This window comes from Ptychodera flava, chromosome 19 (genome assembly GCF_041260155.1).
Source record: "Ptychodera flava strain L36383 chromosome 19, AS_Pfla_20210202, whole genome shotgun sequence".
Lineage (NCBI taxonomy): Eukaryota > Metazoa > Hemichordata > Enteropneusta > Ptychoderidae > Ptychodera > Ptychodera flava.
In genome coordinates, this window is record NC_091946.1 from 36,713,367 (window position 1) to 36,739,544 (window position 26,178).

General features: G+C 39.1%; 2 protein-coding genes across 2 annotated transcripts; both read right to left on the minus strand.

Annotated features, from left to right (window-relative positions):
• Nucleotides 1-1,575: 1,575 nt before the first annotated feature.
• On the minus strand, nt 1,576-2,163 carry LOC139118178 (uncharacterized). The gene has a single exon (XM_070681471.1). It carries the CDS (start codon nt 2,161-2,163, stop codon nt 1,576-1,578), a length of 588 nt encoding a protein of 195 aa, XP_070537572.1.
• A 4,179-nt stretch (nt 2,164-6,342) lies between these two features.
• On the minus strand, nt 6,343-21,142 carry LOC139119437 (low density lipoprotein receptor adapter protein 1-B-like). The gene is made up of 3 exons (XM_070683258.1): nt 20,739-21,142; nt 8,941-9,201; nt 6,343-8,569 (listed from the first exon to the last, which is right to left on the minus strand). The coding sequence occupies exons 1-3, from the start codon at nt 21,013-21,015 to the stop codon at nt 8,262-8,264; spliced, it is 846 nt and encodes a 281-aa protein (XP_070539359.1). The 5' UTR covers nt 21,016-21,142; the 3' UTR covers nt 6,343-8,261.
• Nucleotides 21,143-26,178: the final 5,036 nt, after the last annotated feature.

The window sequence follows — 26,178 nt, forward strand, 5'->3', positions numbered from 1 at the left end:
GACCCTGCTGCATTCGTGCAAAATTAAATGAGTTTGTTGACGTGTCAGCTGGCTCCCGTCTTTTGTGGTAAAAACATGAGAGTTTATATTTGCCCGTCTACATCGGGACGACCGCTAATCCTTGTCTACACATGGTTGATTGACGAATTACACAACTAGAGACCAGTGAGGGAGTCTAACCACAGTCACTTGTGATCTATTCCGCTCTGGGACTATGCGCCCCATAGACGTGTGTACATATGCCTGAGAAAAAGGCATATGTACACACGTCTATGGGGCGCATAGACGCAGAGCGGAGTAGACCACAGGGGACTGTGGTCTAACCGTGAACGTTCAAATTAGCGCCATCACACCGTCCTGTTCAACTCAAGCAGCGCACTATATTTGGAGTTTGGAGGTAGATATTTGATACGTAGTCAGGGTGGCCGTATGTTTAATAATAAGTAGATTATCATACCAGCTGCACTGTTTTAGGGCATGTCGGTGCCAGTGTCTTAAATACCAGCATGTCCAACCTCGTTTGTATTTTAAGTCAACATCAAAATTACAGGCTTAGGGAATCGCGTGACGCGGCAATAACTGGAAAACAGACCGGATATTTAGGTGAAGGTAAATAGGGACACGGTCGTGTTACCTCTATACAATACAGAAAATGTCAAAAAAGATTCAGTTCACAATACTGTGTAAACCTCTGTTGACAGTTTTTAATGACACAAATGATTTATAATGTGTAAAATCACCACAAATCATACCCAACTGTAACTATCTCGGACATTTAAATTCAGGTGATTTGTAAAGAAATACAACATACAGGCATTACACAAATCGTATAAAGTTTGTGAAGAAGGCTTTTCTCATAACTATTACTTATTAACAAAGTTACATAATTATCGTAAGCTCAATACTACAAACTTAAGCTTTTCCTGCCTGTGAACGTGACGTCATCGTAGACTTAAAGGCTATGTCACCAAATGTAGGTGCCTTGCTTTTCTGTGTTCAGTAATTCGAATACTTTTGTGTTTCCTTTCCTTTCCTTTCCTTTCCAGGAAATGACTTTTAGAGTTCCAAATTCTAGAATGTAAGCTCTCTGATGCCGAGGCGACTCGATCACATACATAGGTATAAACACACGATGGCGGAATGATAGATATTCCGACATCTCGTTTCTGCTCTTGGTGTGACTGTCACAGCAAATTGCAAAACTTTGTAGCTGACACAAATCAGCACAGCAGACACAAGAATGTTGATTTACGAGTACGTGTTCGATAACTGTTTACCGCCGCTAGCGTATCGTATGTCGGTCGAATATTTGGAAGAAAATAAATCAACTCCGTGACGCTAAATCTCTCCGACAACAACGTCATCTATGGTTGATGTATCGGTTAATGTTGGCCAAACTGATGTATAATTCAATACAATAGCAACTCAATTGTGACGGCAGTATTTATATGTGGCAGGACGTGAAATAAAGACGAAAAGTAAGTAAAGAAATAAGAAGTTTGGCCATATTCTACCAGCAATTCAAATCCTCGTGAAGATACCATTAATTGAGCCAACATCTGGAGTCCGGTATTTTTACGTACGATTGTCTTGAATTTCCGTCACGGTGTTTTGTTCAGCCTGGTATAGCATCGTGTCCATTTTCCTCTGGGCTTCTCCGTTGCCGGCTACCTTGTTTCTATTCTCGTCGCCTCGTCGCCCATCACTACTCTGAGAGTCAGAACGTGATGATGGGCGCTTGGATGGTTTCTCTCTAGGAGATGAAGCCAGGAAAAATCGATTCATGGTGACGGCTAGTTTCTGGGAATCTTCTTTATCGGAACACGCTGCTACGTGGCAACAAAATTTCGACCGATCCGGTGATACAACAGTCCAGGCAAAAATCCTCGAATACGTGCCATCGGCTTTGCAATGGGAAATACTCTGTATAGGATAGAACGCCGAGTATGTTCCTGTCTTGGTTGTCACATCGATTACTTCCAACCCTTGTAATGACGGCACTAAAATTAATTTCGGGATGATGATTCCAGATCTTAGTTTCTGACCTAGTTGATCAACCACCGTCTCAATGCAGCCTTTGCCCTTTGGATTGGTGTGAAGAACTTCAACGTTACCGAGGTACTGGACTTCGTGAGTCCCCGCTCTTACAGCCTCCGAGGTCATTTTACACCAGGGTGGCTGTTACTTTAAGATGTTCCCGGATCTGCGGTGAGCTCTGCGCAATGAGGCAACAAGCTGTCGACTTCTACTTTTATCAGAGTTACTGTGTAAACATGGAAAACAAATATGTCTTGCTCGCCGTTGATGGCATCCTGCAATTTTAAACGTCAATTCAACATCGATGACAGAATGAGCTCAGTTGGCTAAAATACATTGGTGGGTGTGGTCAAGTTACGGGTGATCTTTGATTTCGAGATGAAATATTAATGATAATTTTGCGCAGTCGAAAATGTTGATTTTCTGAATATGTACAGATGCAGCTATTGTAGAAGATGCTGGTATTCCCCAATACACCGTGTATTCGAACACCAGGTACGTACGTTATTTACCCAATACCGACCCATTGGACCTCAAGTGTACATCACGACATTTAGAAACACACAATTGCGATCAGATTTAATTCCAGTCCCCATTATGTTAAAATAGTTTACTTTTTCGTAATTCATATTCATGATTTCTGAAGATTATTTATTTACTTTTCACCTGTTAGCGAGTCATGTGTGTGGTGTATGGAACCTGCTTCGAACCAGCACGATTCGATGATGCTTTATCAATATACTGAGCGCCCTCAACGACATGATTTTTTGTCATTTGAGCAATGGAATTGCCAACAGCTGTGTATCTTTAGTGTTCGTAGTTCATATTGTATTAATTTTTAATCTACATCTGCAAAAAAATTCAAAATCCCCATCTATAGCCCCATACATTTACATCGCTAGTAATTCGAGGCGTTCGTAAGTACCCATCCAGTTCAGCTCCGACAGAGCATCATCAGCGACGAGAAAAAACTATCATGGATCGATATCACGAAAGACATTCTGTATGTATTCATATGAATATTATCGAAAATGCAAGTGACATGCCCGTAGTATCTTACAACAGGCAGTTTCAAAACTTTCTACAGATTTAGCTAAATATTAGGAATTTCTCCATGGTTCAGGGATTCAAACCAGAAACTGCAGATGATACAAACACAAACAAACACAATTTTAAAAAATGACCAAAGTTACAGCTAATGGATCTTTAAGGTTCCAAGACAAGAAATTGATGTTTTAACCTAACTATTCTTAAGTGGTTAACAAGCTCAGATCCCCGATAGGGAAAACCGATTTTTGAAAGGTTATGCAAATTATCTGTCACGTGATAGTCATGTAAACAATAGTGACACTGTGTTAACGAAAATGTTCCCCGATATCTAGGGTTTCAGAAAAAGTATAATTTACGGGGTTCTAAGCTAAGAACAAGAAAACTGTTAGATTTAAAAGGTCAATTTCTTTTCTTGGTACGTTAATCTAATGAGTTGCAATGGGATTCTGTCGGTTGGCATCGAGATCTTACTTTTACCCGTTGGTTATTGTTTTAAGGGATATCCGAGTCTGCTGGCCTATTACATGTAATGTTTTATTAATAAACCGAAGCTGCGAATTTCACAAAGGTCTGCCATGTTATCATTCAGTGCGTAAAGTAAACGCATCTACTACATGCCGTGTGATGGTGTGATTGCGAAAGCCCTAGGCTAGTCAAACGAATACGGAAACAAAATACAAACGAGAGCTTTCAAGAGACCAATGTATTTGTTGCGTGTTTTTAAGTTGTCCGCAGCGCAATAGAACGTTTTTCCCTGTTCACTAACGAGGGAAATGACGGTCTGCCTGTTCCCCGTCCTATGGCAAGAAAAGGGAAATGCCCTGTCGCCAATAAATTGCTTACGAACAGCTTCATGTATGAACACCTTTGCCGACTGCCCCCTGATAGTTTTGCAGTTGTGCCCGGTGCTTTAAGCAAGCTTGCAAACGCGCTTTCGACCATTCTGATTCTCTCGAAGCACGTCAGTTAATCACAACAATGATTATTAATGTTGTTTATTTTTCATATTTTTAAAAAATAATAAAATTCCTAATTTACGTGGATAGCCTATTGCCTTGTGTTGAATGTTTAATGACAGGAGAAGTCTTATGGCCAGAACTTGGTTACTTCTCGGACTAAATGAATACGGTCTAGTGTAGGATGATAAATTGATTTCAAATTCCACAAAATGCTTATACTTATTAGCATTGTTGTAGTGGTGGTCGGGATTTAAACAGGAACGAATAAATGGCAGCGATGCTCATTATTCAAGATTCATCCGACCGAGTAAGATAGGGACAGAGCTCCAGAAAATCCAACTTTTGAGTTTGTTTCGATAAAATCATTACAAACACCAATTCTGCCATCATTGTAAATACATCAAGGCTCGATTGCAATGCATAGTTTAGAAATCTGGTCGCCTTACACCTACTTTTCACCGATTCTATTTGAAAAGTTAGACGAGAAATGATTACTTGCTTTGAAAATCGCTGTTTATCTAATAGTGGGGCAAACCAGAACGTGAACCTGAAGGTGTGTATTCGTGGTGACTCGGTGAACAGATGCAAACAATACTGGGCTCCTTTCCGCTTACTCTCAGCAGTCGATCATAGTAATATAGCTGTCACGTCATACCATTACAAAACGATGCAGAGAAATAGAAAATATTTGTATTAAAATAATATTTTGATGTTGCTTTATGCCGAGTAAAATTGGTATATTATTTCACTCCGATCCAGTGCAATGATCACGTTCGTGAGAATTTGTGAGAATGATAACCTTACCATGTTGCAAATCAACATTTTTGTACTTCTCCTGTGCGACAGAGATAAAATCGAAAAGTTATTGCGATTTTACCTTTTCTTATTGTTCCCGTCGGCAATGGATCATTATCGATATCTTACTTTGAAACGTTACATTTTGATTAAACGATACAGATGCGGCCTGAAGAACTAAGCCCAGTGCAATTTCGGCCATAGTAAAAACAACTTTCTCGAGATTGAGTGCTTTCTTGGTCGCGCTCGATTCCAGATAGTCGATACCGAACTTAGGAAGTGCAGCGTCCGATTTCTTTCACGTACACTAAAAAATAATTTGTGTAGACAACAATTAAGCCAAAGTAATTAAATTGTAACACTGAAACTGACCTGTGTTTGATCAGGCGGAGTAGATGCTAATCCCAACACCTGTGATTGCAGTTCTATGTGATACCAGTAAAACAGTTAAACTAAAAGATATCCGAATATGTTTTTGCGTATTTTATGGCCATGATAATTTGTATATTATTATACATTCTGCTTTTAGTGGGAAAACTAACGCATTGCAAAGTAGTAGTGCTATTAAAACCGTATGGATTCAAGTATTCACATCGATGATATGAAAGCTGGTCAAATAGGGAAGAAAAAGTGTGGGAAACGTTTTACAAATACCAGAAGCATTTGCAGCGTTGTTGTTTTTGCACCCCCTCCTCCGGGGACCAACATTACTGGAAGGGGAGGGATTCTATAATGCATGTTATGCATACTCAAAAACTCAAAAAGGTATGGAAAATCTTCGAAAAATGAAATCAAATGTCCTCGAATGTGATTAAAATAAGATGTAGAAATCACAAGGCGTCTACGTTTGAGTGTTTTCTCACGCAGTTGTCACTTGGTCTTGTCGCCCTCTAGAGGCGAAGTCGGCTGGAAACAAATTACCGTCAGGAGAGGGCGCTACATCAGAGTGCATTTTCTGACCACCTTTAGGCTCTGCCTGCGTCTATGCATTACTTGTTGTCTATCTCTCTCTCCTCCTCTCTCTCTCTCTCTCTCTTTGTCTATCTCTCTCTCCTCCTCTCTCTCATCGAAAGAAATTCCCTCTATTTGAAAAAAAAAGAGTAAAGGTAGGAATGCGCCTCGGGGACAGATATTCGGACAATTCTTTCCTGTTCTAAGGTTTGTTGAACTTATTTTGAAGCCCTTGGAGTAAGTTAAGTTTCCATCGGCTTAGATTTGAGAAAATTAAAAATTCAATAATTCTCCATTGAGTTAAACACAGGGATGGCTGCCATTTTGAAATTGAATTATCGGTGAATATAAGGAAATTCGTTTCTTTATTACCAAAAATTGCACGGTACCCCAGACTTTTATTCTTGATTGGATGAAAGGTACGTTGGGGAAAGTTTCAGCGAGAGTTTAAGTCTTTCAATTTAGTGGCGCATGCGCATACTAAGCTTGTTGAACGTTGACAACATAGTCTCCTTACGATCACAGTGTAAAATGGAATGCAACAAGTGAATTGTGAAGCATAGCATTGGTTTATTACTTCAACCTTTAAATCATGAATGAACAATAACATAATACGCTTAATGTAAAATAATATATCTGTAAATGTGACAACATTAATTAGAAAGTGATAATTGACGATGTCAATATAAACCAAGACTTTAGTTAGTAGAAAAAAAAGCTAATGTGATAAAACTGTTTGGTGACACCAGAGCACGCTGTTGCTTGTAGCGCTGAATTATTTTGAATTCGGATTGTAAGTGTGGTTGTGAATTGGCGCGTAAGAAGTGAAATTGGTTGTCTACAAAGAGCCAGCCAAAGGTAACATGTCACAGAAAAATATGTATATTGCAAAGGTCAGCGCATTGCAGATTGCTGATGTCATTGAATCTTACTTGCAATGACGAACAAAGAGAACTGGCACCAGTCAATATTCGCACGATTTTCATGAGCATTCCGCTTGTCCTTTAGGCAAATGGCAAATTCACTTGCCGAAATAAATGTGCAGTCCCTTATCCAAGACAACCGCAAGTGCTTGCCCCTATCATCAATTGCTGACGTAATCTATGGTTAGTCATGTCAACCAGTTTGTTACATATCACGTGTAAAAAAGTCTGAGTTATACAAAAATCATTTAATATCAGATAAATATCTTGTTCTCTGTGACAGAACATGGAAATTAAATTTAATCGATGATATCTAATTCAAAGGAAAATATTGATCAGTGGTTAGCGAGTTATGTTCTGCGTGCATTTATATTGCATGAATGGATTTCAGGTTTGTTTTAAAGAAAAGTTATCATTATCGATGAAAATATTTGATGTTTAACAAAGTAAAAGCGTGGTTGAAATATTGCGTGACCACTCAGAAACCCCCGCACACAGACCTCTTGAAGGTTTTATGTTGACTTCCAACAAAACACTACAGAACGTTGAAACGAAATCTTTTTCAATCCTAACAGTATGCCACCTCCCACAATTGTGTTTTCGCAGAAGCTTTCAAACGAGTGTCCAACAGTTCCCCCGGAATATGTCTGATTTGTCAATTTCTTTCGGCAACAAATCCGTAAACGAGGGTGGGACACGTTGAACAATGAAATCAATCGAATACGACCCTGCGAGACTCACCAATGGTTCTAATAAACGTTTAACAATCACAATAGGGAAGGAATTCGGCTGATGTGAACCAACAAAAACAAAAACTGCGCACTTTATACGATTCTAGAAGTACATCAAAAACCAAGAAATAATCCTAACGTCTTTTGTCGTCTTGACACTTGAAAAAATAATGCAGATATATAAATATATTATATTTGTTCCGAAATGTACCTTATGATAAATGTCATATTAACTCATCTTATCAAAATGCCATTTCTAGTAATCTACAAAAAAGCCTGTTTGTCTATTTCTTTCTTCCTAGCCGGGCTGTATTCGTTACTATAGACTCTTCGACCTACGTTTCTATACTTGACCATTTAACGTCTATCTATTACCTCTACAGCAATGCTGGTTCAAGCATATTTATTCAGGAGGTACATGTGTTGCATTATCTCTTCAATTCTAAAAAATATTTTAAGGTGCCTGTATGAAGACAAATTCACTGTTTTCAATCTTTCAATTAATATATACATGATTTCATACAAAAATAGATCGACCAAACAATCCGGCATTTCCGGTTGCATCATGGTGACATTCATACCTCAGTGGCGTGACGTCATTAGGATGGTGCATATATATATATATATATATATATATATATATATATATATATATATATATATATATATATATATATATATATCGGTTGTCTCGTCCATGCAAAGCATACAAAAATAGCTACCTCCTTATTTACATATAAATTGAAGTTCTAGCACCAGGATGAATTTTGTGTCTATGAGTAATACTGTCCCTCATCCGATATGCTGTCTCTTTCTTAATACGAATACTGAGACCATTCTTCATCGGGGTCATCGTGCGACGCGTCATAATCTCCGTATTTCAAATACCGCTTGACGTCGTTGTTTCTCGCCAAGGTGTCGTAGTCGTTCCCAATCCTCAAGAATTCCGGTTTCTTGTTGATGGTAGCTCGCTTAGTAAATACCTGGTTCATACCGTACATATCGAAGACCTGAATTTTGTGCTTTTTGGGAGGTTCCTCGTCTTCAGAGCGATTGGTTGGCGATTTTGGAGATGGTGGGGTGCTGCTACCTGATGACGTCAGGCTCAGCTGACGCGAATAATCTGTCGACAAAAGTATGGAAATAATAAATCATTAGGTATTATACCTAAGTTCTAAAGCCGAGAATAATTTTCTTCCAAATGTCACATGACCCGATGAGTAATCATTTTTTTATTTTCAGGATGACAAAGACGGTGTGTTTCATGCAAGAAGTCCTGTACTAGTGTAATGGTTCAAAGATTGCATTTCGATGAAGAATTCACCTGTATCTATTCGTACTCTATTTGAAGTAAAGAAAGACAATGTGCAAGGGTTTAAACTTACTTTTATGAAATGACATCGCAACAGCTATAGGAGGCATATTTCTGTATCAGGACAATTATGAGTTCAATTTATCAAATTACACACAACACATGAAAATCGTCCCACGTACCTGGACTTCTAACTCTAAGATGACCATGTCTATCTGTCTGTTCTCGGACTCTCGACTCCCAGTCCCGGTACGCACGCTTGAAACACTTGGCAAATGCAATGGTTAGAGCCTCGGCTTTAGCCCTCTTCTGGCAATAATATACATTGACTTGATAAGCCTGCTGTACTGAGGCGATGAAGACGAAGACTTTAGGGCTGACAACATCCGATGCGCAGTATTGCACCAGGTAAAGAGGCAGGACCGACGGCCTTTCTTGTGCACCTGGAAACAGAAAATAAATGAGTTTAGTGAAAATAAAGTCAATTTTATCAACATGTGAAGAGATGATGGTTCTGTAAAGATAGGTATAATCATCGCAGAACACTCATGCGCTGTAAATGGTATAGTCTGCAAGTATGAACATTGCTTTCTGGCTGAGATGGTCTACTTTGCATTCTTTAGTGTAGCGCCACCAATCGACAAGACAAATTTGGATTGACATTGAATACGAGATAGACTCATGAAGTGACCAATGACTCGAAACTTGAGATAAAAACCATTGCGTCACGTATCGCAAAACTTTCTCGACCAATGAAGACGTCGATCCGGTTTTATTTGAACGCAATGCGTTGGTTGTTTATCAGCCGTGTTTCATTTGAAAATAAATTTATTGGTATCACAAAATCATTTTCAGAAGAAAATTAAGGAGGAATACCCAACACGTCAATGTAAACTAGAACATTGTTATAATGCGAGGACCAGGGATTGAGCGCTGCGGCTTAAATATTTATAGTTGTTAAAGCCAGTGTTTTCAGACATCGGCTACCCATGTTACATACGCATATGCTGGCGGATGCTCAATGACATAAATACATTACTACTGTCGCCCGCCATTAACGACCGCAGTTTAATCTCTTGAATAACATTTTAAACGATGGCTTTTAAACTAAATTGGTTGAGCTGACATAATGCAATGGTCTGGGTCTGACCTCTATTCTTTGATGGAAGATCTCGGCAATGGTGCCATTGTGAACGCAGCGATAATGCAGCATATTGTGGTAGAGAAGAAAAAAATAGAAAACATCAATTTAAAACGCAACGCTGAATGTAAAAATGTTGTACATATGGTGCTTTTCTAATTCTGGCTTTCACGGTTCGTTTAGTTTCATCTTTTTCGGCAGTCAGCTTAAATGGACGCCGTTTACTACCTTGTGTAGTTTCAAATTGATATGGCACAGGATATGCTAGGGCTGGTAAACTTAAATTGTCGAATTTAAAAGCGGGGTACGCAAGCGGTTGTGACGTTAAAGGTGCATAATTTTAATGGAATCTGTCCAAATTGTCGTGAAGTTTTGAAAGGGCTGATAGGTAAGCGTGGATCGTTGAAACTTCTCATCACAAAGACCTGTAGTTTATGAGTTGGTTTTTGATATTCCAACAAAAGTGTCCTTTACGCAGAGGTTCTCAACATAAACAAACCGGACACTACTTTTGACGTCCAAACCTGCAATCGTTGGTAAGGAATATCTATCGTTCTTGAACGGGACGGTAAACACAGAAAACACGAGACTTTAGTTTTTCGTCACTCATTTCAAAATTTGGCGTTGTGCCAGATCTCAGGTCACCTGAAACTTGACATTTGTCTTACGCTTCTGTTTGTTGAGCTCAATCTTTTAATGAAAACATGAATTAAACATTAATCTAAATAAACCTAAGCAAAAAAGGAAAGACTATCATCTCTACCACTAATAAAGTCTTAAACTTCTGACCTTGTTCGATTTATAATTGTTATGGCTTAGCAAGTTCATGTCGGACCTGCCTAAGGATCAAGACGCGTAGACTGCCCAATATTCGAAGACCAACCTATCCATTCTTGCATTCGAAAGATATCCACGGCTGACTCAGTTGTGAATCGCACGACTGTGAACTTCTACCTGTTGGCATTCTCCGGTACAGAGGGGTCACTTACACGGTTCACATCGCAAAACAAATACCCAACGTAAACCAAGACAGCTGTTGATATTTTTCTCATTTTAAAGTGCAGTCAAAAGAACCCGAGGCATTTTTTCGACAAGCCAGCAAGCTTTACTTTCAGAGAGTCAGCGTGCAACTGTACACTGCCTCGCAGCCACTCAAAATACCGAGCCATTCAGGTGGTATACCAGTAGTTCTATTAAACACACAACTCAAGTCATCAATCAAGCAAGACATTCCTAGCTGTATTTGCAATGTTCTGGATAGCATGACCGACAAATCACCATGACTACTACCGTCATACTCTTTGAATACTCTTATTATTAACTCAACATAATACAAAGGAAATGAGGCTTTGTTATTGAAATTGAACGTCGTGATTTAAGTGTATCTGCATTAAGTAAACGGGTTTGTACCTGAGCAAAATCAGTTTCTTAGCCGGGCACGGACGATAAGTTACAACCAAACACAATCATTGATTACGGAAGCGTTTTTGACAGATGATGTACCATGGCCACCGGGAAATATTTATGCATTTGTAAAATGTCATTTATTATGAAAATAAAAAAACTACATTTGACAATCCAGAAGACACGACATCGATAAATCAAACAGCCAATTATGGTTTCTGACAGTCCAACATCTGTCCTAAATACAAATATTTGCGATTGACTTCTCCCTGTTTACTGTTGCACCAGTTCTTTTTTTTGATGGACAGGGATTAAAGGATTCCTGACACTGACAATTTTGAGCAGAGTACGTCTTCAGAGGGGAGAAAAGTCACATTCCAGGTATTCCAGACTAAAAACCCATTTCTCTTAGCCACCCACGCAGCACGCAGTAGTCACAAAGTCGTTAGAATACAATCTTTAGGAAATATTTGTGGACATTTCTGAAATTCCAAAAGGTCTAGAGACAGCACACGACAATACAAGGTTTGGCGATTGGAGCTGTCATCCACATCGCCAGAGCCTCTGTACCATAATAACACAGATCACCTTTTGGTGGTGGCAACCGTGAAATTTTCGGTTTAAGGTATTCGCTCCAAAGATCCCGTCCATGGACCGCCAAATATTTGAACCCCACTGTGTAATGTATTTTGAAGCGGGTCCAAAGTAATGTCGGGAATGTTGCAAATTGAGATTCGTCAATTCCAGTGTTTTGTCATTCATAGATGGGTAGGTTTGGGTTAATTTTTTAAAATTTGACTTTAAGTGTAGTATAGGACACATTTCCATAAACAATGTCAGGCAGGAGAAAACTCGTGAAGTGTTGGTACAAGATCCGCTTCAGGAGCCATACAGTCTCTCTGTGACATTTCATTTATGCTCGAGCGATGGTTCTGTATGCCGCCTCTTAAAATGTGATGTCAATAGAAAAATGCCTTTAAAACGGGTCAGTCAAATGCCTCCAGCGATTTTGTTTCAAAGGTAAACTGCAGATGACACGCCATAAATGCCTCGCATCTGGTAGAATACATTTTATGACAAACCTTGACACAGAAACAGCTATTCACGTGGAGAATAAAGCAAACACAGGTTGATGAATGGAATTTATCGCTCAGTTATAATCCACAAAGTCGTGAAGCTATATATTATACGTTTGCTTCAACAATCTTTGCATTGTACTTGACATTTTGATGATGTCTTTCTCGTCAGCGAGATTGAATCAGACAGTAGCGATATATTGTAAATAATCATCATGGAAATTCAATATTCACCGGACCCTTGGAGTCGAGGGCACGAGCAAAGCCATGGAAAAGAATTCAACCGGAATCTGCCCTGGGTGATCACAGATTAAGTTTGCTACGATCGGACGATTGAATTAATTCTTTCACTAAAGTCGTTCTGAAGCGGGACTTCCCCATTTTTCGGTTGGAGAGCAATGAATTGCTCAGCTAAGTAGCATTCCATCATACGTGGTTACCTTGCAAAATCTAAGACCATGAAAGGCATTCCATGGCTATGGCACACACAGAATCACAAACATAACCTAAATACAGGTACGAGGTAGGTAAAACGGAATTGGGGCGCAAATAGGAACATTTAAAATGGACAGGTTTCATTGACAGATAAGTGGACATAGAGAGAACACTGTAAAGTCAAGTTTAGGACGATATCAGATCGAAATGCAGGTCAGATGAAAGGTCAAGTGCAGATTGTTTATACTCACTCAGATACGCATAAATACTATCTTCCAATAACAATGCGTACGTGGTAGTGCATGTGATCTAAACCTTGTACAAACTCACGAGTCTTTTGTACTTGTCATTCTCCCGAGATTGTGAAGGAGGAAAAAATCGCCATTTCTAGGTGACTGAAAGCTTCACTTGGCATTTTGAACGTTAAGTAACATGCAAATTTCACTAATTAGATTTTAAAGTTATTGCATTTTGATATTGTACGGTGACTCACATTCAGAAAGAGTATGTGGCGAAACTTTAAATATGTCAGACTTCTTATCTTCTGTTATTTACAAGCTCATGGTTATTTCATTTAGCAAGTCCGATAACGTTTTCAATTTAACCTTCAAATGTCATTTTAACCGTTTGGACCTGCAAGGGTTGTCACACAATACAGCGAAGTAAAAATGCAACTTGTATTGTTCCACGTTACATAAAATAAATTCATCTTTGTGCATTGTGTACAGAACACGTGATTACAGTTATTATCGGAATTCTTTTGTTCTTAAACATAAGTGGATTGCGTTTAGTGATATTATAATACAAGTAATGCCTCTCTTAATGACAAATTTGATTCAAGTTGAAAAAACATTCAAACATATTTCGTTTGAGTTGGAGTGGCGACAACTCACATCCGCCTTGAGAAAGGTTGAATAGTTGTGTGTCTGAAACCTCATGTGGCCAAATGATGACAGAGGAATGCCTGCATGCGGATAAAACCTACCAAAAGGTATTTTCTGATGAACTGGATTATTATCAAAATGCAGAAGAGCATGTCAATGAAATCATCCCCGCTTTAATTTAATAATTATGATAGTCGGAAACACATCAATCATTTGAAATGGGTGCCTTTACTGGTTTTTGCCGTTACTGGTTATGGCAAGGACGAGTCCGTCAATGCACCATTGTGGGTGCTACCAGTGGAATGTGTGGTGTGTACTGTCAACCTTTTCAACTGAACAAGGACTCGTGGTGTCCAAGAAAAGATAAATTGTGAGATCAACACTATAGAATCGAAAGATCGTTTGCTCAAATGGTAAAGGAGTCGTTGACAAAGTGCCTTTGAATAATAAAGGTCAATCACCTTCGACAGTTTCATTTTCCTCGTGTAAAGTTCAAATATTGGCTCTTTTTTTACAACCAACAACACAACGAACTGTATTTTGAAAAGACGGACTATTTACTCAGACGGTCTATGACAGCGTTTGTGTATTTATGAAAAAAAAGGACAATATGGCAAACTATTCATAGACGTGTAGGTCCGCCATAAATACTACACCAATGCGGGATCGCCCTCTGAGATGATAACCGTAGACGCAAAACACCAGTTGTGCAGTCGGGTTGCAATGCGTCAAATTAATGAGAAAAGCAAGTTCATTCTCATGGCCTTGAATGGCCTTGGTGAAGTGATGCGGCTTTTCATAAGATTCTGTCTGAGCTACGCTGGCAAAAACATTTGATTACTCTATCGACACGTTTTGGATCGACGCTGGTGCTTTCTCTAGCAAAGTTGGATTTCAGTAGAGGGGAGAGAAACTTTTTAGTGACCAAGTTTGGTGTAATTCTCTGTTAGAACTTGAAGTTGTTAGATGAACATTATCCGTATACAACATGGATGCTAGCGTGTATGCAACTCAGGGAATCGAGCATCTGACCTGTTTTGTAAGTTTCTCGATAATACTGGGAACAGTCGGATATGTGATATGGTGGATCAAACACTCAAATCATGTTAATGTGTCTCGTCCATCGCCGAATCAGTAGCCTAAACTCGACACAGAAGATTTCTCTTGATTTTTCTGCCGGATATAACGGTCATATTGCACATTACGATCGACGCACATGGCATTCTGAAGAAGAATAATTATGTAAAACAGGTACAAGAAAGAAGGTCGCTCAATTTTACCATGCAAGGTTTTTGTTTCTTTTTCGGTCGGTGTTTCGAGTGCCCGGCTTATAAGCCAAAAACTGATGCAACCTTTCTCACATTGGACTGGATGGGTGGCTTTTAAATCTGTGTTTCGTGACTAATGATTTATCTCGCACTTTACAAGTTTTAAGCTTAAATTTTGTCGTCATTTTGATCACTCGACTTTAGGGTAAACATGTATATTATTACTTTGAATTGCATAAACACTTACAAGAAGCGTTGTAAAAATGTTTGGTATTTATGAAAGTGTACGTTTAACATCAAAGCATGATGTACGCATGATGAATTCATGAACGTGTTTCTATATACAGGCGTCCGTGTATGGTGTAGGTATATTTGGTTGAGGGACTGCCTTGTGATGAAATTTATGTGATTTCGTCATTTGATTTGATTTGATGTATTTCGATTTGATTTGATGTATGTATGTATGTATGTATGTATGTATGTATGTGTATGTATGTATGTATGTATGTATGTATGTATGTATGTATGTATGTATGTGTGTATGTGTGTATGTGTGTATGTGTGTATGTGTGTGTGTGTGTGTGTGTATGTATGTATGTATGTATGCATGCATGCATGCATGCATGCATGTATGTATGTATGTATTATGTACGTGTATTGTTCCCATCCTAAGCGGAGGGTCCAGGTTGCAGTATAGCTCCTTATACGGCACTAAGTTATCACATACATCTACATACAATATTATGCACGTATACATGTACGTTTTTACACTGTCTCCGGTATCTGATTATCCATTGTGATGTCAACGTCATAGAAAACTGTCCACACCTAAGTTACAATAAAGTGTTTTGTGTCATCTTAGAAAGATACGAAAAAATAAGTGACAATGACACGTTTGGTGATATCGTCATATTCAAATGATGATATGAATCACAGCTGGAGTTGTAATCAGAGGTTTCCTATCCTCACAGAGAGAGAGAGAGAGAGAGAGAGAGAGAGAGAGAGAGAGAGAGAGAGAGAGAGACACACACACACACACACACACTCGAACGATTATCACCTAAAAGTAGGAAGGTAATGATGTAACGATCCGCCTCGGTTGTTCAGCATGTCTTTTAGCTTATTAAGATTGATGTAACAACATATCTAAGCTTTCGCTTTACTTATTTCGATTACTGTGGATAAAATTTGACACAAACATTAGTTTCCTAGACACTGTCCTTTCTAAGTCCGATAAAACTTAAATCGAATTCCACAAATGGTTCACTGGACCTTTTGACCTCAAGTTGGTTAATTCCAGTACCATATTGTCCAAATTATTGTCTTTTTCACTGGAGAGAGACAGTGACACACTTGATGATGTGTGCAGCTAAACACCTGGACAATCAAAGCGAACTTTACGAGCCACTAGTGTTGATCGTCTTAAAACCAGGTTGTAAAATGACGTAAAACGTGCGTTTTGTAGTCAGCATAATGGTGGCCATACTTTGGAACACACAGGCCGATAAATTACACCACCATCTCGTCGTGGCTCCAGAAAAAGCTGTGCTGCCACTATGCACATGTATTTGTAAGCGCAAGATATTCAAAGTGATGTTGACTGCTGGCGGAATTTTTATCTGACTTCAGAAAATTCTAAATTGATGAAAATTTCATCGAAGAGTCGTGGTGTATATTGACGCAGACGAAAGGACTGTGACGAAGCGTCCATTGCACTTCTGGATTAACGAACCGTTTTACATCTCTACATGCCGCCCCGAGTGAGAGATTTTACATTACGTGAGTCAACCGTAGCTGGCAGTGAAGGATTTGAGAACAAACACAAAGAATAAACTTAGAAAAAAAACCGACTCGGTTATATTAGCCTCCGATAGAACACTTTTCAAAGGGTCTTTTGTAAAAATACAACGATAAAATATGTCAATGGGACGCATAGCCCGAGGGACTGGAGCAACCCATCTCTCTTTCATTTTAGGAATTCGATCCACCATTGCGTTTTGTACAGGATACAAACACTCAGATATCAAAAGCACCACTCTTCGCGAAAAAAGCAAGCCAAAATTTTACACAGATACTATTCCAGGAAAAAAAAACATGGAGTCTATACATCCTCGTTCGATAAAAAAAACATACCACTGTAGTTTCTGTTTGCCATTTGTATTATGATAACAATCTCACCCACGCATTGTTGGGGGCGAAGACTAAGCTTATTTCGCCATTACCGTTAGAACAAAGGCAGTGTAAAGCAAATCCAAAATTGAGACAATACACATTGATTCAACATGTAGATTTCATTTCATAGATTCAGATGCGTCAGTCCATTCACTCGCCCACTCTTTGTATTTACATCTTTGTAATGTGTAATATAATGTGTTATTCTCTGCAACAAGTTCGTACAATGCTCCACTTAGAACAAATGGCAACGGAAATTGTTAGATCATTTTACAGTGAATTGCTTTGAAGCATTGGCATTAGACGAACTAGAGATATTGTCTAAATCGAGATGTTGCCAACACTGTCAGGTGCAATTATCAGCTAAGAGGTAATATGAGTCGATCATAGAGGAATCAACTCTGTAAAGTTGAAACATTGTCTAGCAGGAGGTCAGACGCAGTCAAAACAACAACACCATCTGTCTAAGTCATATCACTTGCTTTCAGGTGTAGTTGTTGTGTCTAAGTCTGACCTTCTGCAAGACAATGTTTCAACTTTGGCAGAGTTTATTTCTCTTTGACCGACTTGAGTTACTGCTCAACTGATAATTACACATTCCAAAGTAGGAAACATCTCAACTTAGACAATATGTCTAGTTCGCGTAATGCCAATGCTTCAAAGCAATTCACTGTATAGACCGTTTTTCTCGAGGGTCTATGATCATTCGCATTTTTTTCGAAAGACAATCACAGTGAAGGCGTCGTGTTGTGGATCAGCGCTACTTTGCCGGCTGCAGCAGTACAGTTATGAGTACCTTGTGTCGCATTGGGAGCTAGCCCAGTCTGTTAGTACCAAAGGCCGGATAATGTACACAGTTAAAATCGCTTTTCTGTGTACACAGCTCTTTAATATAAGACAGGAAAAGAAAATGTCAACAAACCTGTCGAGCACGAATGGCTTTCAAGACTTGAAGACATTTTCTTGCCACATGTGGTCCGAGTAGGATCGTTTTAAATCAATTTTAGAACATATGGTGTCAATGTGACTCCTATGCACCAGGTGAATATTAAATAGATGACGGCATGTGTGTCCTTAGGCACTAATGAAATTTACAAACTTCATTCTAGAGACCATGGATGTACTACCCGAACAGCAAATTGCAATTTTAACTATATAGAAATAGTATAGTAAAAATTTGAAGCTCAGGTTACTAGAAATTCCAACAAAGAAATTATGATACGGATTCACGGATCACATGATATTGGAAGAGATGCCATATGCAAATATTTGTAAATACTAGTACTTCCCATTGAGTATGAAAGGGGATGATAGAGGGATATAAACAGAGGGAACTCTCATTGTTGCTTCCCAAAGATTACGAGAACGAAAACTACACATAGTCAGTCAGTCTCTCTCTCTCTCTCTCTCTCTCTCTCTCTCTCTCTCTCTCTCTCTCTCTCTCTCTCTCTGATCGAATTCACTGACAATACTTGAGGGCTCCTACAACAGTCTATGCGCTGCACAAGCAAATAACAAAGACACACACAACAATGAGCAAACACCGTATCTGTCTTCCCTCATCGCTGACAAATGCACGAACTCACGCGCTGCCATTGCCGCTCTCCAACGCCACCTAGATATGTACACGGTGGGAAACGATTCACACACTGGTTCCTACGCAGGCATTCAACGGAACCCGATTCGTTTGAAACCACACAAACACGAATGTTTTTCGTCAGTATATGGAATACGATCTGTTCAATGAACCAATGGAATGCTAAACATCAGGCGAATATCCAGGCTTTCGTCACAGGCAATTTCGTTTCGCGTCCACGTATGCCTTTTTTGTGTTTCTGTCCTGGAGGTATTTCAATCCCTCCGGTCACCCAACAGAGTTCTGATTTACACTGGCACTTTCGTTTTTATAAAATCTCCAGGTAGCAAAGACCTGAGTAGATCGAGATTACGCGGAGTACAATGTGTGAAATCATTATATCTAGGTTTTATAATACAATAAACTAGTAGAACGGTGAACGGGTTTCGGTTCAACAACAGAGCGCAAATCTCTGCGCCTGCTGGGTCAAATCGCGTTTATGCACACCGCTTCTCTCGGAACAGGTGGTTGTTTGACGGTGGCTCTGGCGGTCACATCGGTGTATAGAGCCGATTGAATCGAAGACAAAGGGCTCTACAAAACACTAGGGCTACTGTTAAATTTGAAACCTGAGTGTTTGTAGATAAGTGTGAAATCTTTGTAGTGAGTACTGGGCTTGTTTCGACTTACTAGCGTGTGGACTGTTGGAGAGAAAGCGGGGTGTTGTGTCGTTGTCAACCATGGGCAGTAAAACCTTTCGGTAAACTCGACCTATACAAGGATTTCCTTTCAAAGAGTTAAACGTGGTCAGAAAAATCAAATCACGGGAGTGGCTGTAGTGGAATTGAGTGCATTGATAATGAGAGAACTGATGAACTTCACACATTCTCAGTGTTTGTGGCCTCTTCATATCGGTTGATGGGGAAATCACGGAGACAAAAACTGCACTTCATGTGAATCATTATCATAACTGTTGCCACGAAACTGATAAAAGAATGGAAGTGAAAAAATCATACAAGGTACAAGTCACATCAATCCTCGTCTCTCATTCTTGATTCACTCTCACTGATTATAAAGCTGTTGCCTTGGTTACTACATCTCTTCGTCAAATTGTATGATTATTCGGGTAATGCAGATAAAACGCCCCACTGTAACCCTCCTCTATGGAGGTGTAGCCCCAAAACACAATGGGAAACTGTACACACATTTAAAAGGGAATGTAGTTTACACAGAAAAGTTTGACTGTAACAAAGGTAGCCACTACTTACAATGAAACCTGGACAACAATCTACTACACCACGCAAACTTGTGTGATTATGCAACGGAAAGAGCAAAAGTACTTTGAAAGCAAACTATCAAGTACAGTCTTTCAAAACCAAGTGTTTGTTCATTCGACACATTTAAGGGATCTTCCATGACTGTTTAAGCTAGTCTTTTTTATTCATATTTTGTGAAAGTGATCAATGTCTTCATGCAGGATATTTTCAAGATGATATTTAAAACAGTGTTAAGGCCACTACTGACGCTTCTGTATGTATACGCCAAGATTGATTTGAACGCGTGGGTTTATCAATACATAACCATGTAGTTGAATGCGATCTTTTCAGCCAAAGTGAATAGCGCTTTTCAAAAGACATGCATTCCACGGCATAAATCCAATTGTTTTATAGCGTCCACAACAAAAGGCAGGATTCATGAATAGAATCCATCCATGGTATTTGAGCTCCCAATGTATGTGCCGAGGTTTCAGTTACCGTCATGATTGAAAAGAAAAAGAGAGAATATGGGAGAATATTGATACTAGTAACTTCAAATTAATCAGCCAAGTAAGATGTCGGTATTTCGGGGAAACGGACCGAACCGCTGAACAAAATACCGCGTAAAAATGCATACTATTGTCACCCAATGTCTGACTGTTCCGTTCCACCAGCTGGGATAGAGAGAACAACTGTACGATTGTTACTGAATACAATACGAGCTAACCCCTTTTTCACTATCTCGGTACATACACGGACAAGCCTTACCTGTTCTTTCCATGGTGATGTACTTGCTGCTCACTGAAATCGTATACCTTGGCAGTTTTCTGTTCGTAGACTTTGCATGGTTGATCATTCGCCGTACAATGGTGGTCACTTTTTGTAGATCAGGCTCCCTGGTATGGAGCTGTGTGCCCAGGTGCTGTGCATAAAAAGTCATATCGTCTACGGGTCTAGCGTGGTCGTCTGGCGGGGGTCTACTGCTCACAGGCTGTTTTTTCATCCACCTCTGGAATATGTTGTCGTTTTTCTCGTATTCCTGCATAGTAGGAACAGTTCAACAGAGAGACACGTCGCTACTGGGTGTGAGCCTATAAGACCGTAAGCGCGCGTGAACACAGCGTGTGGGGACCGGCAACTGAAATAAACGCTTGTGCTATCTGAGTGTGGGAGGGGCCTGATCAGACTATCAAATGAGCCACTGACGTATGCATCACTGCCGGTCATAGCCGGTCCATTTGGTGCACACCAAGGTATGCGATTTACATAAACGGGTGATAAATAAAAAAGACCAATATAATGCAGCTGAATTTTTCGATGAAATAGTACCGTCGTGCTAACAGTAGGTCCTTCATATTTACCTGGCAACGCAGCGTACTGGACATGTGGTTTAGAAAGTAAAACTTAGTTAATTCTCTGAAACACTGTCATCTTGTGACATTTCCACGCGATTTATGGAAATCATAGGCAAATGTGAATTTATGGCAGTTATTTTCTGATCTTACCGAATATAGAAACGTGGATATTGAATATTTTAAATCTCATTTTTTTGTGGTTTTAAGGCTAGAATCCTGTGAAGGTCGACATTTTCAGTTCATGACAGGGCTGTACATACCTGTGATTCACAAGTTCCAACACCGTACTTTAAAGAGGGCACAGCGGTCATTCGCTAAAACGAAATGGAATTTTTGCGGTCGGCATAGCAAATGAATCAGCTATGAAAGAGCAGCTCCTTGATCCGGGCATTTACAGGTGTAATTGATGCGGTCGGAATTTTTTCATATCCGGAGAATCCCTCACATATGTCCCAAGCAGATCACCCGAAAGGTAATATGATAGCGTGTTATTGTATTAGCCACTTTAACTACAAAATTTAATATCGAAGCGTGCATTGTTAGCCCTGATATTAAATCAAAGTATTTATCGACGCAACGAAACACAATCCCGTTGAAATTGGAGTCACAAAGCTTACTGTACCACAGTTCTGTGACTGTGCGTATGTCTACTGTGTCTCTATTTATCGTCCATGACGTCAGAGTAGGTTGTCTTGTAATCGAATTAGTCCTTTGTTTCAGTAATTAGTTATTGTTTCCCCCCGAAGACGCCTTATTTTGAAAACTAGAGAAATAGGACGATAATAGCTGTTTGAATAACAAGTGATTCAGTTAGCGCTGATGACGCAAATATCGGAGTTGGTGTCCTAGGTTGTTAACAATCACGTGTTAATTTGAAATTACAACATCTTTATAATTAGGACAGGAGGAACAACAACCTCAAAGAGGTCTGCATGGGGCTGAGTAGATAAGGTCACTTAAATTCCCCTGGCTCCATGACAACCATTATGATATCCTTCATATTCAGATATTTTGAAGTGATCTCTCAATGTCTATTTTGCCCGATAATATTGTTTATGTTTGATGAACTCAAGTTCGCATTTGAAAGAACTTTAAAATAAGGTAAATGACCCTATACTAGCACCTGTACATAATTCGTGTAGGTGCTAGCGTTCCAGGTCCCCTCGACGGCAGTCTACCACCGTGGTCGCCATGTGCAAACCTACTTCACCTAGGTGTGGTATAGTCTTTGCTTCGGCAAGCATGGCTTTCCATTGGTCGATGAGCTAAAGTCACCTTTAGATGTTGTTTTTCTCAGAGAAAAGTAATAAATTGTATGTGCTCACAAATCGCTCTGACATAACAGGCAGAGTCATATTTAATGTGAAATATTAGTCAGAAATAATGACATCATCAAACTCTGACATGTCGCCACCGAGGCTGCGCGAAGTCCAACAGGTAACTGTTTACAGACTTTATCTGACAAGATCTTACTCATCGAAGGCCAGTTCGCTGAGTTGACTTCTCCATGTGAGACCTTGGCAGTACGACGCATCATGCTGCATGCAATACTGTTTCATATAGGTGTTTGTTTTTTTTATCAAAATTAACCGCGTTGAGGTCTTGACCGGAGTTGACATGCCGTCTTGGTTTCGTCACGGCATGTGCTTCAATGTTGTCAGCTTTACAGAGAATGAATATATCGTGTGCTATGCGTGCCTAAAACTTCGAAAACGTCAGCTTAAACGTGCAAAACGTGTCACACCCTCCGATCTGACATCAGGTTATCTTTGCTACGGCAAGTCTTATCTCAATATACTCACCTCAGCATAATTTGTCATTTGTCACACCCGTATTTATGATAGCTATGTCGATTACCTGACTTAGCTGACCAGGTGTTGATTACACAATTATGAGTACTCGGTTAAATTCACCATTGACTTCAGGGACTTCCGTTATTATAACACATACTTTTGTGTCAATTGTGTTTCGTAACGAGAACAGTCTTTAAAACCTCGGTAGGAGAAATCAGTCATGCATTTGGGAGTATAATCTGTTTTGGTGTGGTTGAAAACGAGGCTGAAATAAATCATCGGAAAACAGTAGGAAACTCACATGACTTTGGGCAACCGGTCGAAGTGTTCAAATTTCAAAGGCTTAAATTCTCACAGTCTAGATCTCTCTAGACAGATACAAAATGGTATTGGAATCTCGATGATTTTTCTTAGAGCTTTAACTTACTATAGTAGAAGACATATCACCATTACCATTAAACAACCGAAGTGGTTGCAAGTTGGAACGACACTCTTCATGTAAAGAACACACATTTACCAGGACACGATAAAATCCCGGTGATGACATGGAACTGACAGAGAACTGAGAACTAAAAGCAATTTCAGTCATTAAATTCTAACTAATGCGTCATACAGTGTTTGCGATATTGCCCATCCACTTAGTCATACTTTTTCCATCATCACAACATAAAATACAAATTAGTGGCTACTAAGGTAACTCTCAATAAACATATCATTTTTTTTCTGGGGCGAAACACGAAAAAATGTCGTTATCAACCCGTTATACGAACACGTAATGTTCCTCATTAATTCTTATCAATATTTACATAAAAGCTGATCTTTGTACATATGAACTAGCAGGTGCACAGCAATACATTGAAGTCAGCGGAATTCTGTAATTGTTTTCTACAAATTTCTCATGACCGTTATTCCCGGATGTTCTCATTTTATCTTTAGCCGAATAACAGATAAAGTTAACGAATAATTTGGTTGTCTGTCATGATAATTAATGTAGTCTTTTTCTATTCATTACCAGGACAACAACAACTGATGACTTACGCGCCAAAACCGACGGTTCTTGATCTATAATACACCACCGCACATTAACTCAATTAAACACCAACAGTACTCTATAAATGTGAGTCTCCTCACGACAGGGCAATATTCAACGATGTGATGGTGTGATGGTCAGTGTATATGCTGGTAAAGGTCACAAGTATGATGCTTATGTTGGTAACGGTCACATGACTGTGTGCACGTTGGTAACAGTCATAACTCTTCAGAGACTCCAAAGATCATTAGCAAATTATGTCGCGCCGAATTGTAAACAAAACAAACCAACAGGGAAACAGAAAATATAAAATGAGCCAACAAGAATGAATGAAATTAAATAACAAATAAACAAGTAAATAAATAAGTTAGTAAGTAGATAAATAAATAAATAAATAAATAGATGAAAGGATATAATAAATCAGAGGAATAAGAGAGCTAGCGAGATGATGAGAAGAAAATCTCATAATGAAACAGCAAGATCAAGAGCAGAAGCAGAGAGAGAGAGAGAGAGAGAGAGAGAGAGAGAGAGAGAGAGAGAGAGAGAGAGAGAGAAGAGAGAGGAGAGAGAGAGAGAGAGAGAGAGAGAGACAGACAGACAGACAGAGACAGAGACAGAGACAGAGACACAGAGAGAAAAAGACAGAGAGAGACAGAGACACACACGGAATGAGACAGAGTGAGAAATAATATATATACTAAATTTGGATGGGTCGAAGCAAGACAAAAACAGTTGAGAAAATTCTGAAAATCGTAACCGTGCAAATCGTGTGTTATTTCAAACAAAAGTAAATATGGACATACGTGTATTTAGGAAGAAACATATCAGAATTTGAAGACATTATCTCAGTTGCATCAGAGAAGAATAATTTTTTACCAACAATTAAGAAAATTTGATGAAAAAATTTAATGACAGTTTCGTCACCATTTGAACAAACTTGAGAGATGTCATCTCGGGAGACCTATATACTAAACTTGTCAGCTATTGAATGATTGACTTCAAAGAAGACTGAAAATTTCACAAAATTTCAAATATGCAAAGTCTTTCCATCGGGCGAACAGTATCAAAGCAAAACTGCTTTGACCAAAAGTTATAAAATGAGTTTTCAAAATTTGCATAAACAAATTAAGGAATCATTTTAACAAATGTAGGTGAAATCATTCCTTCTGACATGAATCATGCTATCTGACCAGGGGTTTTGGTGAAGAAGTAAATTTGACGGCAGACGATGAACAATCGACTATCTCATAAGCTCAGCGTCGCTGGCGGCGGAGCTAAAAACAAAAGCATTGCAACACTATTTCATCTTTGCCGCCGAATGTCAAGGAGAAGTAAGAAATATCCTCTCTTTGCCTTAGAAAGACATACTATGAGAAAAATACCACATGATGAAATCATGACGTCACATAAGAACCGTTCGAAGGTGAATTAATGTCAAGGCGAAACTGAAATCTTACACCTTATTGCTATTTCCTGTTCATAGTGTCCCGGCGATCTTGTGGTTTGTCATTTTGTCTCTGTCTACAAACCAATACGGTGGCCTCGACCTCTGAACAAATTTAAAAGGGTCAGAAAATATTTCCTTTCATATGTCGACCAAGTGGCAACAGAGTGTCAAAACTTTACAACAAAAACGGTTCCGCTTGATACACATCGGCTGTGATAGGCGGGTAAGTAAGACAAGGTGAATTCTCTAATTCATTGAACCAGGTTGAATGAGAAATCAGTCAAAACCGATGTCACTTACTAGCATTGCAGAAAGATCGGAATGTGTGCACAAGTTACGTTTATTATTTTATCTGTCTCTCAGCCTTTCACCATTGTTTGCTTTGTGGATCAAAGACAATGCTTTGTTATGATGCCGTTCAATTCCATAAATACCGCTTTCTGGTATTGCAACTATTCGATAAATGTGCTTGCTAAAATTATACTAGAACAAAGTATGTATGTATGTATTCATTCTGTGGTATGCACCTTTAAATGTATGTATGTATGTATGTATGTATGTATGTATGTATGTATGTATGTAT

What these genes read in the sequence shown, in the direction of transcription:
- LOC139118178 (XM_070681471.1), bottom strand. Translation starts at nt 2,163, where the DNA reads ATGACCTCGGAGGCTGTAAGAGCGGGGACTCACGAAGTCCAGTACCTC.
- LOC139119437 (XM_070683258.1), bottom strand. Translation starts at nt 21,015, where the DNA reads ATGCAGGAATACGAGAAAAACGACAACATATTCCAGAGGTGGATGAAA. An exon ending in CATCACCATGGAAAGAACAG is followed by an intron (nt 9,202 to 20,738) that starts GTAAGGCTTGTC and finishes TTCTGTTTCCAG; the next exon opens with GTGCACAAGAAAGGCCGTCG. An exon ending in TCTTAGAGTTAGAAGTCCAG is followed by an intron (nt 8,570 to 8,940) that starts GTACGTGGGACG and finishes TTTTGTCGACAG; the next exon opens with ATTATTCGCGTCAGCTGAGC.